Source organism: Chenopodium album, chromosome 7 (genome assembly GCF_948465745.1).
Source record: "Chenopodium album chromosome 7, dcCheAlbu1.1, whole genome shotgun sequence".
In the NCBI taxonomy this organism is placed as follows: Eukaryota; Viridiplantae; Streptophyta; class Magnoliopsida; order Caryophyllales; family Amaranthaceae; genus Chenopodium; species Chenopodium album.
Genome location: NC_137840.1, coordinates 75,133,353 through 75,152,282, shown reverse-complemented (window position 1 = coordinate 75,152,282; position 18,930 = coordinate 75,133,353). Strand labels below are relative to the sequence as shown.

Below are 18,930 nucleotides of genomic sequence, written 5' to 3'. Positions count from 1 at the left end.
GCAATCATCTGCCTACGATTTTGACTTGCATACTATTGATAAGATTTATTTTAGAGTAGTTCAATTAATTGATCAATGGTCACACAATTTTAAAATAATCGAATTAATAAATATATAATGGAATTCCAATCATTCTAAAGTCAGGCCAAATAAAACTTGTGAAATGGATTGGATGATCATAGTGTCATCGTCAAACATCTCTTGTGTTGTTCTAGCAGCCACAAACTAACATTCTCTTTTGTCATCATCCATCGGCCTCCATATTTATTACTCGTACTAATGTCATGAATTTATAATATTTGAATTTGATGCGTAATTTGTCCTTTCTCTCGGGTATATGTCATGACTTATGATGAGTTAGGCCTTGTACTACGTATTTATATTTGGAAATCTTATATGGTGTATGTAGTATTAAAGTTTGGTACATCCAAATGTATTTAAAAAGTTATATTTGTAAGACTGAAAAGAACTAAAATACTAACTAGCCAACATTGTACGTATCACGAATACTAATAAACATAAGTACGTAGTAATTAGGTTTTCTGTTATATTTGTTACTTGGTAATTTTGTTCGTATATAGTAGGCACCAATTCAAATGGGAGTAAGTATTTGACATCATCATTATGGTTGAGTATAATAGAGCTACACATTAGACATATTTGGTTGTTGTGGTTGGACGAAAGCTAAAATGGAATGTATAAGGGGGTGTAATTCTCTTTAGTCTTTAATAGTTGGAGTAGGAGAGAGATTATTTATTCATGATACACTTTTATTTGTGGTTCATAATTATAAGACTCAGCCTGACCTACCAATATGCAATTGATGACAATTTTGATTTTATTCATAATTTTCCCTTTGCTAATCACCTTTTTATTAGTGTCTTATTAAACCTGCCTTTTTTCTTCTTTGCATGTATATATCATACTAGCTTTTATATGATTTTACGTTAGTGACAATTGACAAGGTGCTGAGTTTGAACAATTTTTAAATTTTTTAATTCTTGGGATGGCGTTTTTAGTTGAGATTAGACCTTGTTTCTATTCCCATCATTCAAGAGTCAAGATATAATAATGCGTCTGGGAGTAATAAAAGTTAAATATATATAAATACAAATATTAAAAAGTGTTTCTAAGAAAATTCTTTATTATGTTGTGCACTTTCTTTCTTTCTTTTTTTTTTTTTTAAATTGATTCTCAATCCATGTTTATCAACTTATATTTATCAACTTATATTTACAATAAAAAAAATGATAATCTTTACTATTTAATTTCTATAATATTTTAATTATTTAGTACTTTGTATCGTTCAATATAATCTATATACATTATTAACGTTGACTATGTCATACGAATTATTACATTTTATTGTAAACCTAAAAACATTGTATCGATCGGTATCACTACCTTGATTAGAAAATAAATAGAGGAGCAACCGAGATAGTCAACCTTGTCTAATTGAGGAGCGAGCTAATTTTTTAAGTAAAATTCTATATACACTAGCTAATTCAATATTTTAGTAATTTTTTGGTCTGGTTTACAATGTGGTCAACTATTAAGATAAGGGCCCAATTAGATTGTATTTGTGCATAGAAAAAGCAAAAAGTATATTCGAGGGACGGCATTTACAACCATATAAATATTAGGGCTGGCAAAAACTGACCCGACCCGAAAACCCGACCCGAACCCGACCCGAAAAAAGCGGGTTAGGGTTGAGATTTTCGACCCGAAAACTTAAATGGGTCGACACGAACCCGAACCCGAAATTAAATGGGTCAGGTTAAGGTTGAAAATCTCAACCCGAAAACGACCCACTTAACCCGAAATAAATTTCAGGTCAAAATCAGGTCGGGTCAACCCGAACCCGACTTGATAACCCGAAGTATTTTAAGTGAAAAAAAAAAAAAAAAAAAAACGTAAAAAGCCCTAACTCTAAATAAGTAAATAAGCCCAGCCCAAATTCCATAGAGGCTTCTTAATATAAAATGAAAACCCTAAACCTCTCTCATCCTACAATCATTTCTTCAGCCGTTTTCACTACTTTTTCCCACTTCTCTCTCTTCTCTCTCCTCAAAACCCTAAATCTCTTCACGGCTTCACCATTGTTCAATCAAAGTTCTTCAAGTCTTCACAATTGTTGATTTCGACTACAATTCTTATCTTCTCACTCCCATACGGTACTTTTTTTGTTTATTGTTCTTAATTTGTGAGTTTATACGAATTGATTTTGTTATTTTACAAGTATATACAAATTGATTTATGCGAATTTATGTTGGTTTATGTAATTATATGAATTGATTTATGGATCTATACGAATTCATGCTAGTTTATGTAATTATATGAATTAATTTATGCAAATTTATGCGAATTTATGATGGTTTATGTAATTATACGAATTGACTTATGGATTTTTGCGAATTTATGCTACTATGCTAGTTTATGTAATTGTATGAATTGATTTATGTAAATTTATGCGAATCAATGTTGGTTTATGTATTTATACGAATTGATTTATGGATCTATGCGAATTTATGCTAGTTTATGTAATTATACGAATTTATCATGCTAATTAATATTAATAGTTGTATTTATACGGTTTTACATACTGAAATTATGTTCTTAATTATTGTTTGTGTTATTTTTAATGGCAGCAAGTTGCGGCCACTCAAATCCATCTTTCTTTCAGAGAGGAGAAGATTCATTCACTATGGAGGGTGGGCATAACAAAGAGATTTGAAGATTTTATTTAAATCACTATAGTTTTTGAAATTCAATTTGTAATTTATTAAGTAGACTACTTGGTTTGTAATCTATTAAGTAGTTTTGTTAGACAATTTTGTTTGGGTTTGAATCGCTGTTTTGAAATGCAATTGAATGAACTGCAAAAAAAAAAACCTTTTGAATGAATAAAATCAGATAGGCTGGGTTGACCCAAACCAAATAAATCAACCTTTTTTAAGACCTAAAAAAGTTTTGGGTCAAATCAGGTCATTTTCGGGTTGACCCGAACCCGAAAAAATCAGGTTCAGGTTGAGGTTTTCAACCCGAAACATTAAATGGATCAGGTTCAGGTCAGGGGGTAGCTGACCCGAAATTAGCTGACCCGAACACGAAACCGACCCGACCTGATCCGATTGCTAGCCCTAATAAATATACAACAAATTAATAATGATAAATGGGCTTGGGCCACACACCTGTCACAAGTGTTCACTTAAACAACCAAGAAGGTTCTAACTCAAAACCATATGACAATGAAGGAAGTAGTCCCTTAGCCTTATAAAGTGAACACGACTTTCTCCTTTCTTCAATGTGGGATACACATTCCACTATTTCTCTTCACTTTTATACTCTTTTAACGTGGGATAACACTTTTACTCACATGTAGGTTTTCTCATGGACTCAACAAATAATTAAATAGATATAAAAATAAATAAATATATACTTGTATATATAAATGCATAGCAGAAGAAATTGACATGAACTATTGTCCACCTAAATGTATAGTTGTATACCAACGTAACATTATGTAATTTGGGCGCAAGTTTGTGGGCATCATTAGCTTGCGACCCACCCGTGATCGAATCCTTTTTGGCTTTCAGCCTTTCACCATTCATTCTTGTACACTTTCTTTGCCCCACTAGCCGCCCAAGAAGCTTGCATCAACTTCATTAGATCTAGGCTTTCATGCATTTACTAGAACGTACAAGTATTTTCATTATGACTACTCCGTACTTAATTTAAATTAATGTACAAGTATGGTATACGCAAATTTACAACTGTTAATTTTACCGAACACGTCTTATATATTGCTAAGACTGTATCATACCTAATGAAGCAAACTGATATGGATTGCTCAGCTAATTTTACTATGGTATCAATTGTTGTTCCTTATTTCAATGATCGTAAAATCCCATCATTATTCACTCACATCACTAAGGACAGTACTGTAAATAATCTAGCCATATTTAACATGTGTAAAATCATCCATTTTAGCAGCTCAACAATCACATCAAAAATATGTCTTTCTACTATGAGACACTAATTAATTGATTTTCCTAAAATACACACTGCTGAATGCATTGAATAAACGAACTTACACTTTACTAACATCCAAAGAAATTGTTTTGACAATTAAATACTACCCCAAGAAAAATTATATACAAAATGATATGATCGACGGTCCAGCTAGATAAGAAAATTAACAAGCTTAGCTTAGAATACTAATGAGCTTAATTAGCTCAGATCGCTACCAAAAATATTACTCGTACGTACTTAATTAACGTGCTATACATGCTTGATCGATCACATAACTCACTTCCGAAAAATAGATCAGAGAAGCAGCAGTCATCAAATGACTATATTGATTACATATCATTCTTTCTTCAAGGATCATTTGCCCTTGTGGCGTCCAACCTCGGAAAATAAAGAGGCCAACGGGTTTATTTCAGCAAATAGTACAAGCATTCGGGTTCTCTTCCATGCTTTGAACGTAGTAGTGTGTAGTCATTTGAGGGTTGTATTGCTTATAAGCCATGACAAGGTCGAGCACGGGGTCAGGCTTCTTTTCTTCCTCTTTTTTGCCCTCTTCTTTCTTAGGCTCTTCCTTCTTTTCCCCTTCTTTTTTAGGCTCTTCCTTCTTTTCCCCTTCTTTCTTTTCCTCTTCCTTCTTTTCCCCTTCTTTCTTCTCCTCTTCTTTCTTTGGTTCTTCCTTCTTCTCCTTCTCCGGCTCTTTTGCAGGTCCTACGATAACTATGTGCGTGGTTGGCCAGTTTTTGCGCAGTTTGCTTACTACGCTTACTGGATCCACCGTGCCAATCACAGTTAACTTCTGCTCTTTCATGTCCATTGCAATAGAATCAATCCCTACATTATTTTTAATTAGGTAAAATTGCATTAGACCATTAGCTAGTATTTGCAAACAATGAGCAGATTCTAATGTAGGAAACAAGATTCCTAGGACCTTAATTAGTTAATTGTCTTGTTAGTTGTTACTAATGTCAATTTTCAAGGGAGGTAGTTGGTCTTGGAAATTTATGAAAAGTAATTTAGGTTGGTAACTCAAAATGGAGCAATATATTCTTTTCATTGACATTAAAAAAAAAGGGACAAATAATATTGCATTGTTACTAAAAATTGACATGTAATTATATACTTGTATTAACATTTATAAAAGATGGACTTGTAGTCAAAATGGAACGCTTTGAAAGGAGTTAAGAGCTTGATGTATAACAACCTTGTAAAGTGTTTGTAAAATAAGTACAATTATTGAAAAGATCATATCAAAATCGTCTTATGATATTATTATAGCATATGCTTAGAAATTTCCTGTGTCACCTAAAATGAATTTATCTGATCTTCACCATCAAAATCAAATCAACAAATGAGAGTTTTCATGTACACTAAGTAACTTATATAAAATTTATAATTACCCCTTAAACGGCTCCACCAAAAATTAAGTAAAAAAAATCTCACTAATATGCAGTCTATCTTACACAAAACATGCTCACTCAATCAGAATTGTAATGGAATTAGTATTTATTATAGAATTAGGCATGGTGACCTGATATGAGGTCCTAACTAGTATGAGTAGCAAAAACTGAGAGTTTGTGTACGATAGGTCACAGCCTCACGAATTCAAATGTCCCTTCACCTACTCCATAACTTACAAAGCCCTTGTGGCTCAAAAAAAAAAAAATTGATGACATGATCCAGTACAATATTGCAATTTACTCTGTACTAAACAAAATCAATAATGACAACATAATAAACAAAGTTCCATATTTTTAATTTTTTTTTTTAAGAAGAGAATGATATCAGAAGTGTGGGGTCAACAAATTGCTAATTATTGATGAAATCAACTTCAAGCTTGCATCAGGAAAAAATATTCCAAATAGAATCACATCATCCATAAGTACCATAACATTCTTTTCTCTCTCTCTTTTTTTTTTTTTTTTTAATATAAGAAACCTAACAAAAATTCTTTGATTAATCACCCAATTAAATCAATTAATTAGGACACAATAAGATTTCCAAGTGATGCAAATTTGGTGGTTTGGATTACCTGGAAGAGTAGAGACTGACTTAAGAGCCTTTTGCTTCGCTTTGTCATCATGCAAGTCCAATTTCAACACAATTTTCTGTCATTAAATCAACCAAACAAACATTATTTCACACTTTTCTGTAAATTTTCAATTAAAAAAAAATAATTATAAAACAGAGCAAAATTTAAACAGGGCCTGTCAAAATAACAGATGATTATTTACTCCCGGACTTAATTTCATTTATTTTTTCTTTTTTTTCAAGCTAATTAATCAATTAAATATACCATGAAAATTAGATTAGCTTTTCTAAATTGCTGGTCGTAATTATACTGAGCATTCCACGAAATCAACAACAACAAAAAGGGAAAACAGAGTATATCATTTCTTAAATTTCTTACTTCGTACTTTTTAAGCTAATTAACTAACTGCTTAATATTATTTACAAAAAAGGGGTTCAAATCAAAAGCATATGATCGAAAAATACAGCAAAAGCATAAAGATATGACCCTTTCAATCAACGGCAGAAAAAGATAATAACCCTTTGAACTTGAGACTTTAATTATACGTGTAAAATAGAATCTAAAGCACTTTCAGGCAAAACCCAATATTTTTTTGAGAATCAGAATCCAAATTATAGGAGAAATTTTATACCTTCATTTTTTTTTTTTTCTAAAGATTGTATCTTTGATTCTTTTAGATCTGAAATTTGAAGCAGAAACAAAGAAACTGAACTCTGAATGCAGAAGAAGAAAGAAGAGAGAGAAAGAGAGGAAAATAAAGGTGGTGGCTTTTTTAGAGAGAAGAGAGAATACGAAATCGAATATTTTGAGGGTTTTTATTCTAAGGAAATGAGTGACATTTGGACTTCAAGGGCGCAATATTATTAAATGAAATTAGAGAATTGTTTTGGCAATTATACAAACACAAGTGGAGGAAAGGGTAGCTATCTTGTTGTAAGAAACTTCCTCTCTTTGTGTTATGTTTTTCAGTCCATTATTTCTTTGGATGACTATGAGTGGTAGAACTACTACGGTTTGAGAATGGTGCTTCTCGTCGGCTCGCGCTCTATATAAGCATGTGTGATTGTATCGCGTGTGGTTTTTGTTTATGCGTCTTTTTTACGCTTTACTTTTGATACAGTATTGCAGTCAAGTGGATGTAATGATTTGTTTTAAGTGGTAAGTTTGTCATCTTAGAGGAAAATAACTTAAGGTTAAATACTCGATCATTACAATACCTTTTGTGTGGATAATAAATGTAAAATTTACTGAAATAATTGACTTATCGACACGTTTAAATTCTTAAAAAGAGAAATAACACAGATACATGATTTATCCTACTATCAATACCAAACAACCAAATCAAGCTAAAGTACGAATAAATAAATATTACATTAATATTGAAATGCAAACACCCCTACCCCTCAAACCGCCCAAAGCCCCACCGAAATGTAGCTTAATTACGCATATAACATTAATCCTAATCCCCTTCTACTTATGTCAAACTCCCCCATAAATGAACAAGTACTATTTGATCAAATTAATGACTCATCCTTTACAAAAGATGACTCATCCTAGTCTAAAAAAGAAATTTAAAAATATTGATGACTGGTCCTTTCCAAATAGGCATGAATCTCACGTATTTTACCCAAACAGGGTAATTTGTCAATTGTCAGAAGGTTTCAAAATTTTACAGTACCACTTTTACTGTCAAAGCTAGTAAGTGGTAAATATGTGTCGGTCCAACATTTTCTTAGAGAGAATCTGAATAATCTAATGATATGATTTCTTTCATGTTACTGTACTGGTTGTACGAGTAAATTTAAAAGAGTTTAATTTGCATGTGGTTGCTGCCATTATAACAGAAATATATGGACACTAAAGTTTCCCTCTTTATATGAAATTCCAAAATTTTTGGTTTTGTAACTTTTATGTTCTTTAGTTTTAATGATGATTGTATCATTTTACCAACACTTCGCTTAAAGGAATTGCATTGACATGTTTCACATAATTAAGTCATGGAATTAGCTAATTTTGGGAGATCTAATAACCAAGCGATAATTGATGAAATGAAGTTGAAATTATTCTAAGATTATTAGAAGTACAATTTGTTAATTCATGGATATTATTGGATCACAAAAAAATTGTTAATATATGGATGATTGTTGATCTTGATGAAGATAAGGTTTGGTGTGTTAGCTTGTCAATGCATTATTATTTTATCATGATGCTATGATGTACTAGACCTATACTTTGATAGTCCATACAAGTGTGTAGTGATTTGAATTTGTTTGAAGTGTTTAAATTTTAGTTCAAGTGAAGTACAATTCAACGACCAATAACAGTGGCTCAAGCGATAAGTAGCTTGATGTCTCTTAAGGGAGGTCTCGAGTTCGATAAACTCCAATGAATCGGGTGGGGCAAAACTCAAAAAAAAAAAAGTACAATTCAACAAATTGATCAAATGTTAGATATTTCCTGCACATATTTCGTTGTAGTTGCAATATATCCCTATTTAAGGAGGAGATTAGGAGAGATAAATTGAACAATTTAGTCATTAATAAAACTTAAGCACCTATAAGATAATGCATGTTGCAATTATATTGTCATGAGAAGGTAAGAAGAAAAGAGGAGCTATGATAATTTGATAAGTGATAATTTGATAAGGTGAGTAAAAGATGATAACTGTGTGTGTAAAAAAAAAAAAAAAAAAAAAAAAGGAAGATGAAATTCTAAGTGATGGTGATGTTTAAACTTGGACAGCTTTAATTTCACAGCAAAGTCTAAACAAGGGGCGGCAATTTAATTTTGACCAATAAAATGGAACTTTGGAAAACATATGGTGATATACTGATTTGGGGTAAATGTTTGTTTGGCCATAACTATTACGAGTACAAAGAAAAGGTCAATAATTAATGTAACATTCAATTAAAGCATATGATATTGTTGAACATTTATTCTTACTAACAAATTTTTAAGTCTCCTATAAGCAGTACTCCCTCCGTCCCAGGAAATTTATTTATTTTGAGAAAGTTAAATAGAAAGAATAAATTAATTCCAACCGTGGTCTTTCACATAAACTAAGGGTCTGTTCTCATACGTTGAAGTTCAGTTCAGTTCACCTCAACTCAGCTCAGCTCAGTTCAGTTCAGCTCCTAATTTCTTTCTCTTATAAAATATTCATTTTAGTTCAGTTCAGCGCAGTTTAGTTCAGTTCAGTTCAGTCAATGAGAACAAGCCCTAAGTCCAATCTTATCTAGTTATACCTCCTTACAACTTACAAGTATATATTATTGTGATGATAGTAGATTTTTTTGATTTAATAAATCTGTTTATGGAGATCGAATTTATATTGAGCTGCAACATTAATCTCATGATGATCATATTATTTTGATGGAACATAACAATTACACAATTATGATCAATATAATTGAATAGTGTTCCGTACAGCTACATAACACTTTAATTTGTGATCTAAGCGTCTTACGACAATGTCCCTTGTTGTGTTGAAATTGTCTGCCTTGAATGCTTCGTTTATTTTATACCAGTATACGTGTTTGCTTACTTCTTCGTTTAATAGGTTGTGCTGTCCTACAAAATTCAATTATCTTGATCATTTTCACAAGACATAATCACTTAATCACATACTTCATAAAAGATAAGACTAGAAAGTAACACAAATTCACGATTATTCAATTAATATACGTCTATAAAGTCTTTTCATAATAATTTTACTTGCAAAAGTTATTCCGTTATATAATTTCCTCACCCAAATTCAAATTTTCTTGTTATGTTATTACATAAAATTACACTATTAGACATCAACATATAGTCTTCAATCCAGGACAAGGGTGATAAAAAATAAAAAAGGGTAATTCCCCCTATTTTGATCGATAACGTATTTGGTTATTCTTAAGTACTCTCTTTCGACTTGATACTTATCTATCTGTGTACATCAACCTGAAACAAACAACATATATATAATGGTACTCGTACAGAAGAATACCAACCCAAGTGTTAGATGAATGGAGTTCACAAATCACAAGTGTCCATGAATTTATTATACAAAAGAAAGCCAACAATATTGTATCAGTTGAAAAATGTGTCGATAATAGCTGATTATTATAAGCATAGTGCGAAATTTGTAGCTCTTAAGGTTTTTCTAGTTGTTTTCATTCCTTTTTATTCTTTATAAATTAGAATGATGCAATAATGTACATTGTGGACTTGTGGTTTGGATGGTAGTTGCTATTTTGGTTATCCACTACGTCATCAATCTTCATCTTCATTCTTCTTTTGGTTTGGAATAAAAAGTAAGTAGCTTTTTATTTTTCGTGGCTAGTATTAATATATTCCTTACGATTTATCACCCCTTAAAAATAATTAAATACATGTACTTCTTACCCTAAGTTTTAGTGAAATTGACCTTTTATCTTGTTCTTGCAACATTCTAATTTAGTAAACTATTACATTATTATGGGGCTATCAGCCTATCACGATTATTATTATTATTATTATTATTATTATTATTATTATTATTATTATTATTATTTTTAGAGAGCCAAAGACGGGGATGAGAATCGATCTTAGGATCACCTGGAAGTGGAATGAGAGCTATAACTCCTTGAGCTATCCTCACTCTCAACCGTCATGATTTTTAAGAAGGCAAGAAACACCAATCTAAGATAATTTGATGATTTTTAAAATTTTGATCTAAAAAACTAAACTTATATTATGTTCCTCAATTTTCACAAAAACCATTAAAAACGACATATGATTTATTTTACTTTTCGGATTCATAATTGTTTGAGATGGATTGATTGTACATCTTTGCCACTTTTTTTTTTTTTTTTTTTTTTTTTTTGTAATCAAATTTAAGGCGAATATTGATCAATCACATCTTTCTTACCTATTGTAAATGCTACATTACACTCAAGTATACCAAAAAAAAAAAGTACTAATCATACAAAAACACCAATATGTGCGCGTGATGTACCTAGACGTAAAAACATAAAGCATTACAACTATTCTAAATCTTACAAATTCAACGCCCTTTGAGTCTTCAATATTGAATTAAGATATGGTGTTTCAAATTAGTATAACATCCGTATCTAAAGTCGGCCCTTCTTTTTTCTAAGCTTGTTACGGTAAACTTGTTGGGCTTGAAATTAACTTGGAAAATTCTTATTTTAGTGGTTGGATAAACAAAGGATACCACTGTCCACTGCTATATAATAAGCTGACTAGTATAATTTTAATTAATTTGACCAAACATTCATAATCACTTAAGATGGCTAGGATTTATGCTCGTGGTTGCGACTTTTTTTTATCAACGATAAATAAAGTCCAAAAAATTGACTTTCAAACTTTTAAATAAAGTATGAGTTTTTTTTAAGGATTGGAGTACATTTTGGCCAAATCAATGTGCTTACTTAGTAATTTGATTATATTGTGAGCAGCATGGCTCAATATTGGTTTTTGTAACAAGCTAGACAAATGTGTTAAGTAACTACGTTAATAAAAGTGATGATTGTTAATGTATAGGTACCACATGCTAAATACTCTTTCCGTATTATAATACTCCATATTTGTTTGTGGTGTAGTTTTTCCTATTTACGTACTACCTCCGTTACAGGTTATGTGCAACGATTAGACATTTTCCCTATCTGCTTTATGTCAAATCGTTGCACATAACCTGTAACAGAGGTAGTATATAACTGAAATGAAGAACCATTTATCACTTATTGATGATCAAAATATTACTTCGTACGCAGGAATAAGATTTATTTAGTTTGTATATGTATATGGATGGAGGGGATAATCAAATTTGAGGGGTGATGGATTACCTTAATTTTAAGGTGTTTGATATAAATAAGTAGGCAAATTGATTAAATCATAGCCTTGGGATTTTGGACCTAAGCTTATTAGGGTGGTAGCCTCGTAGGAATGCATGTCTCTTACTCTCTTTACTTTTTAGGTGTTAATTAAAGAGTTAACGAAAAAGACGGGGGAAAATAAGTCATATCTGATACTTTGTCGGTTTATCAATTAAAAACATAACGTTTTGATATTTTGCACAAATGTACAATATGAATACTGATCGAATAATAACTTTAATCAAATTTAATAATTATTATGGTAACATAATTGTTATTTTACTATATTAATCTCAATGTTTATTTTAAAAAATTATTACGTACTCCATGTATTGAGTATTTGTCTTGTCGTCAAAGACTTAGGCCTCACAATCAGATTGGATAGGATGAGACATATGGATCATCACTCATCATCCTATACCAACTTTTTTGGGATAGCCTAGGTAGCCCAACAAGCACGACCCTATCTAGTAGGATTTGTTTTTTAGATTTTTTTTATCACACTCTTTCGATCAAAATGTTAATCATATTGTCCCGAATGTCAAATGACTCATATCATATGGAGTATTACTTAAAATTGCACTTAAAAGCAGTGTAAACTTAAAAGTTCTTTTTGGATCAGTATTTTATTTAGTTTCTTATATGTGATCTTCAATCACATACATATAGTGACATAGTAGATGGATTTTTATCGATATGATCAATTTTTTAGTGAGTACAAATTAATACAGCAAAAAAAAAAATAATAATAAAAAAAAAAATGAAGTCTTATTTCCAATTATGCCATAAAAACCAATCTTTCTTTGTTATATCCTCTCATGCTAAGTGTCATGTACCCTTTAAACCCAATTTCTTTGTATCATTCTTAACTCTTTCCATCTAAATCATCTTAATCATCTCAGACCTTTCTTAGATTCTCACAATCCTCTCTGCTACACTTTCCTTACTAGCCCTACTTTTGGTATATCTTTTCCATGCCCAAATCGGATAAACTATACATGTGCCAACACAATACTTGCCCTAACGAAAACTTCACAGATACATAATTATACCTCCACCGCGATAAAAATGATCTAACTCCTAAAACGGGCAACACATATTTTTAGCTACAATAGATGTCTCCCCAAAATTGAAAAGTCCAAAGTCAAGATCATCTAATGCTAAAATAGAATCAACTTAATTACTTAAAACCTTAGGAACAAACATTTATCATTATTAGCAATTTGGGTATGGGCTGCTCAGCTGAAATCTTCACCATGCTAAGCCCATACCTTTCCATGTTGTTGGGCCACATACACATTTAATTATCCAAGCCCATTAATGTTTTAGCTTCTTTTTTTCTTCTACATTTTGTAGAAACTACTGTAGAATATAGAAAACAGAGATAAGGGCATGCAATATGTTATCCAAAACAAAAGGAGCACAAACCACAAACTATCCACAAACAACTATAATTTATCAGCAATGCCACGTCACACTGCCGTTATCTGACACGTAATCACATCTGACCTATCATAATAAGGTAATAGATTATTTCTCACCAATCAAAACACCCAAATAAGATTCCTAGGTGGCACCCCCACATCCACCGAAACAAGCATTAAGATCAACCATTTTACAGAATACAAACTCATACAATCAACACTCTTACAACTAAAAAAAAAAAAAAAGTAATCCTCTTAAGTTATCATCCAACAGTAGGGGCGGCAGTCATGGCTTCGGTGGCGGCATCGACAGCGGCGGCGTGTCTAGGAAAGTCAGAAATGTTGGGAAACACATTCAACTTAAGAAGTGCTACTTCCGCCCCTAGTAGTACAACTAGTGTTGGTCCTTCTAAGATTGTAGCTCTTTTTGGTGGTAAGAAAAAGGCGGCTGCTCCTCCTGCTAAGGCTAAGCCTGCTGCTGTTTCGTCCGCCGATGATGAGCTTGCTAAGTGGTATGGCCCTGACCGTAGGATCTTCTTGCCTGAAGGCCTTTTGGACCGTGATGACATTCCTGACTACCTCAACGGAGAAGTTCCCGGAGAGTAAGATTTTTTTTTGTTTAACCAATATATAATACGGCCTCTATTTTACTATTTTTATTTGCAGTGTTTTGACTTTTACATTATTCACTTACCATTTGTTATACTACGTATTTGTCTCAATAGCTACATGTCAATTATTGTTGAATACAAGAATATTACATTTTGACAAACATGAAAATAAATGTTACTCGCTAAATTACATTCATATTTCTAATACTTCGTATTTATTACTCACGTAATAGAGAGAGGAGGGGGACTAGGACTAGGACTAGGACTAGGACTGGGGGAGTACTAGTTGAATAATTCAATAAAAACAGAGGAAGTATATGTGATTATGTTTAGATCTTGTTAGATCGCGCGTGTATCTTGAGTAGTGATTAGACTTTGCTAGTTTTTAACATATATAGTATGATAAGTGAGATTATATATTCCATACTACTTAGCTTGGACTCAGAATTGCTTCAAGTAGATCAAAATTCATTAAGTTGTTTTGTTAGTAATACTACGTGTACTTGGAATGGTTTTCATCTAGAATCTTGTTCGATTTGTTTTGGAATTTATGAAAAATGAAATGTTACCTTGCTTGACATGGATGACATTGATTTATTGCAGCTATGGTTACGACCCTTTTGGTCTTGGAAAGAAGCCTGAGGACTTCGCCAAGTAAGCAAACTTTTCTATTGAAAAAACATTCATCATATATATATTGTTAATTACAAATTGAATGCCTAATTCATACTTTGTATATGTCAAGTAGTATTAATGATATATACTTTGTTCAGATACCAAGCATATGAGTTGATCCACGCCCGTTGGGCTATGCTCGGAGCAGCCGGGTGCATCATCCCCGAAGCCTTCAACAAATTTGGTGCTAACTGTGGTCCTGAAGCTGTTTGGTTCAAGGTATGTACGAGTATTTCTTTGTAACACAAATATTCTTTATTAATGTTTCTTTTTTTTTTGTCTATATTGTTTAATATTGGTACATGTTACATTGTTACATACTTGGATTGTAAACATTGTTGTTATTGTACAGACTGGTGCCTTGCTGCTAGATGGAAACACCTTAAACTACTTTGGAAAGCCTATTCCCATCAACCTTGTTGTTGCTGTTGTTGCTGAGGTTGTTCTCCTTGGTGGTGCTGAGTACTACAGAATCATTAATGGCTTGGTATGTACCGGTTTTCGTCTCGTATCGTACTCCCTTTATACTACTAATGTCTTCTGATTGCTGAAGCTTTACATTCATAGCTGGTAATTCAAGATGATTTCATTGCAACCGTGTTAGCTATCATGTTACTAGTTCATATTAAATTGTTAGCTTAACTATATATTTGAATGAAGATAGTTAATCAAATAATATAATAATTTACAATCAAGTAGGAAATATACAATGGTGTTACTCATTAGATTATTATTGGTAATGATCATTTCATGGTATCACGGTATCACCTCGAATCTAACTTGCTTGTAAAATTGGACGTGTTTGGCAAAATTTATAGTTGTAGTTATAAATAGATATTAGTTGTCCGCTAACCACTTATAAATAAAGCTATCAAAATGCACCTATTGGAGATTAACCCACGATGTTAAGGTTGTAAGGTGCTCTTCTTTTCATTAGGTCAAGCTTAACTTTGCAATTTGAATCGACTACATGAGATTGTTGAGTAAAGGAATTATATAGACAATTTCTAAGAATATTTTATAATTATGGGTGGCAGGATTTGGAAGACAAGCTTCACCCAGGAGGCCCATTTGACCCATTGGGCTTAGCCAATGACCCAGACCAAGCAGCCTTGTTGAAGGTGAAGGAGATCAAGAATGGTAGGCTGGCAATGTTTTCAATGTTCGCCTTCTTTATTCAGGCTTACGTGACAGGCCAAGGCCCAGTTGAGAATCTGGCTGCTCACCTTAGCGACCCCTTCGGTAACAACTTGCTCACTGTCATTTCTGGAGCTGCTGAAAGAGCCCCCACTCTATAATCTCATCTTAGTGCCCACTTTTGATTTGTACATTTTCATCCAACTTTTAAAAAAAAACCTACATTTTGCATGAGGCGCTATCGTAATGTTAATGTTAATCTATCTACTATTATAATATTCAGATGAGATCTAATCGTCTTTTTTCTTATTTATTTATTAATTGTCTTTTATTTTAAATTTTAATCTTGCTATTCTTTTTTTGGGAAAAAAAATAAAAAAAAAATACAAGTAACTCTTAAGGTTAAGCGAATCTTATCAAAATATCCCTCAAATTTTTGAAAAAAAGGATTTCAAATATCAAGATGTAATTTGGCATAATAACCCTTGCTTTACAGTATCTTGGAAACTTCGTTCTTTAGTAAAAAGGCATTCTAGTTGGTTAGAGTATATCCATATCATGTTTATGCATTGTGTGAGATCAATTAAGTAAACACTCTTGAGATTGATGATTTTTGAAGCAAATAATGTTTAGTTAAACAAATGGTGGGTAGTAAACCCAAGAAGGTGTTAAATAATGGTAACAATTCAGGGTATCAATCTTGGATCCAATTTCTTTCTTAATTAGTGTGATTATTGGATTGCATAATAAAATAAGGCTTAAGGCTTGTTCTCATTGACTGAACTGAACTGAACTGAATTGAATGAATATTTTATAACAGAAGGAAATTAAGAGCTGAACTGAACTTTTCAACGTATGAGAACAGACTCTTAGAGTGTTTTTGTAATCTCTAAGACACTCTTTTCATCTCTTTAAGGGGTTACTCTCCTCATTACAATATGGTTTTAATATGAATTCTCCTTAAACTTTTAAAATGACCACTTATAACGGTTAACTCAGGCCCGTTTATGAAATAAGGAGTAAATCATATTATTCGGTTTAAAATTAAAAGGGAATAAAGTCGATCAATTATCGGCGTTGAATGTTGGAGGCTGAACCTCTGAATAATTAGGAAAACATTTGAGAAAAGAGCACGTACCACACCGTACTCTGTACTCAATAGTAGTACGTGTTGTTCTTTCCTGACACTATACGCTGTCATCCCACAAGACCGCGACCACCCGATTCACAGGCACCATCTCCCAGATGTCACTAAACGTTAATTTAGGAGTGCTCCAAGCGCAGCAAATTTATCGCCTAATGCCATGCATCGTATTACATAGTTCCCTTCCCTTTTTATTGTTCTTATTATTTTGACGGTAAAAACTGTATTTTATGCTAATAACCACATAGAGCTGATCATATGTAGCCCGGTCTGCTAGTCCAGTCCGATTTTGAACAGCCTTTTTCGATATAAAATCAGGTTAAGTCTGGTCCGAATCATTTTTTTTTAAGAAAAACTTGGGCGTACTTGGGAAAAAATATTTTAATGCAAATTTAGTTGTTTTTTGGACCCAGCCCAAAAAGCCCGCTCTTCCCGGCCATTTTGGACGGGTTTGGACACGAACTTTTTGACCTGACCCGACCCAAAAAATGAGCTGAAATTTTAGACCTTGACCCGATCCGGCCAATGATCACCTCTATACTCATAATATTGTAATTACTCTGATTAATTGTCTCTTGACATACATTAACATCTACAAAAAATATTGGCACCTTTGCCTAATTTTATCTTTTAAATTACTCAATTTCCTGTTTTAAATTTAGTTTGTTGGTTTTTTTTTTATGTAATATTAATCAAATAAAATTTGTTTAGTAAAATAATATTTTGATCAAATTATTATAAAAAATATAAAAACAATAAATTAATTAAAGTCAAACTAAAATAAACTATAGAATTTTTAATAGAGAAGCGATTTAGTCATAATTTCATTCTTAAAAAACAATTGTAATTTTGCATATCCTACATTTTATGAGTATTTTAAATATGTATACAAGTGCACTTGTTGTGACTGGATTGCTGGATTGAGCTTATTCCATTATGCCATGCAAAAGTAATGATGCAAGTAACGTAAGAATGTAATAACAATGTAAAAAAATATTCATTTAATTTGTATGAAGAGACACGAAGTGGTATTCCATCATTCATTCTCACCTCAGCATCCAAATCAATAAATCATGCATTTGTCTCTAGGGTAGTTCAAGGGCATAGTAATGTCAAATGTGTAAACTATGTTAACTCAAACGCTCATATGCTCAAGTTTATTATTTATAAACTAATTTTAATTTGCCGTTTTTCTTATAATGTAACAGAATAACAACGAACTTATATGATCATAATAGATAAACCAATAATTAATAGTAACACCGTATGCTACAACAAACTTGCCCCTAATTAACCACAGTCCCCTATAATCCTCCCTTAATTAATTACGAGTAGCTAGTTTTTGAGAGGATGAAATTAAATCAACATTCTGCTGTTTGAATTTGGTACTGTAATTACAATGGTGATACTCTGTATATGTTATGGCTTATGAGTGACAAGCTAAGGTGATGAGGATAAAAGGATTTTTGAGTGTAAGATTAAAATTATGGCTTTTCCTTATTTGGTTTAGAGAGGTGGTAAAGTTACTTAAAATAAAATATTATGAACTATCTCTAATTTGTTATCCACTTATCCTTTCTAATTTAGGGTAAAATAGATCTTTTCTCTCACATCTTTATCTACTATTTCTATTTAACCTCCTCTCTAAAGGATTAATTTTATGATATAATGCAAGGATTAACCTCTAGATGTTTCTCCTCTAATCCTCATCCTGCATCCAACCTAATATTAGACGACTTCTTTATTTTTATCTATTTTCCCTTATCCCCTAAACAAACTTCATCTAAAATGTATTCCGTATCATGTTGTATTATTATATTATTGCGATGTAATTTTTTTTTTTTTTTTTAAAATGCGATGTAATTTTTAAGAAAAAAAGAGATATGACATACTCGTTTAAGTATAATATTATACCTAATCTTACCTATTCTATTTACGACACAATAATTACGAAATCAAATATTGTATATATATACCACAAAAAGAGAAATAAATTGTACAAAATGTGAATTTGGTGGCCGTTTCT

General features: G+C 31.9%; 2 protein-coding genes and 1 long non-coding RNA gene across 3 annotated transcripts; 2 read left to right on the top strand and 1 right to left on the bottom strand.

Moving 5' to 3' along the window:
- The first annotated feature begins 2,017 nt into the window (after positions 1–2,017).
- On the top strand, positions 2,018–2,831 carry LOC145638579 (uncharacterized). Its single transcript, XR_014114671.1, has 2 exons — positions 2,018–2,174; positions 2,649–2,831. It is a non-coding gene; the product is annotated as an uncharacterized LOC145638579 (long non-coding RNA).
- A 1,244-nt stretch (positions 2,832–4,075) lies between these two features.
- On the bottom strand, positions 4,076–7,050 carry LOC145639606 (heavy metal-associated isoprenylated plant protein 39-like). Its single transcript, XM_081690890.1, has 3 exons — positions 6,690–7,050; positions 6,059–6,134; positions 4,076–4,860 (listed from the first exon to the last, which is right to left on the bottom strand). The coding sequence occupies exons 1-3, from the start codon at positions 6,693–6,695 to the stop codon at positions 4,442–4,444; spliced, it is 501 nt and encodes a 166-aa protein (XP_081547016.1). The 5' UTR covers positions 6,696–7,050; the 3' UTR covers positions 4,076–4,441.
- Positions 7,051–13,538: 6,488 nt separating this feature from the next.
- On the top strand, positions 13,539–16,073 carry LOC145639605 (chlorophyll a-b binding protein CP26, chloroplastic-like). Its single transcript, XM_081690889.1, has 5 exons — positions 13,539–13,939; positions 14,552–14,602; positions 14,722–14,842; positions 14,976–15,110; positions 15,661–16,073. Exons 1-5 carry the CDS (start codon positions 13,626–13,628, stop codon positions 15,919–15,921), a joined length of 882 nt encoding a protein of 293 aa, XP_081547015.1. The 5' UTR covers positions 13,539–13,625; the 3' UTR covers positions 15,922–16,073.
- The last annotated feature ends 2,857 nt before the right edge of the window (positions 16,074–18,930 follow it).

Coding starts and splice junctions, on each gene's coding strand:
- LOC145639606 (XM_081690890.1), bottom strand. Junction 4,861..6,058: donor GTCAGTCTCTACTCTTCCAG/GTAATCCAAACC, acceptor AAAATAATGTAG/GGATTGATTCTATTGCAATG.
- LOC145639605 (XM_081690889.1), top strand. CDS start 13,626: ATGGCTTCGGTGGCGGCATCGACAGCGGCGGCGTGTCTAGGAAAGTCA. Junction 13,940..14,551: donor AACGGAGAAGTTCCCGGAGA/GTAAGATTTTTT, acceptor GATTTATTGCAG/CTATGGTTACGACCCTTTTG. Junction 14,603..14,721: donor AAGCCTGAGGACTTCGCCAA/GTAAGCAAACTT, acceptor TACTTTGTTCAG/ATACCAAGCATATGAGTTGA.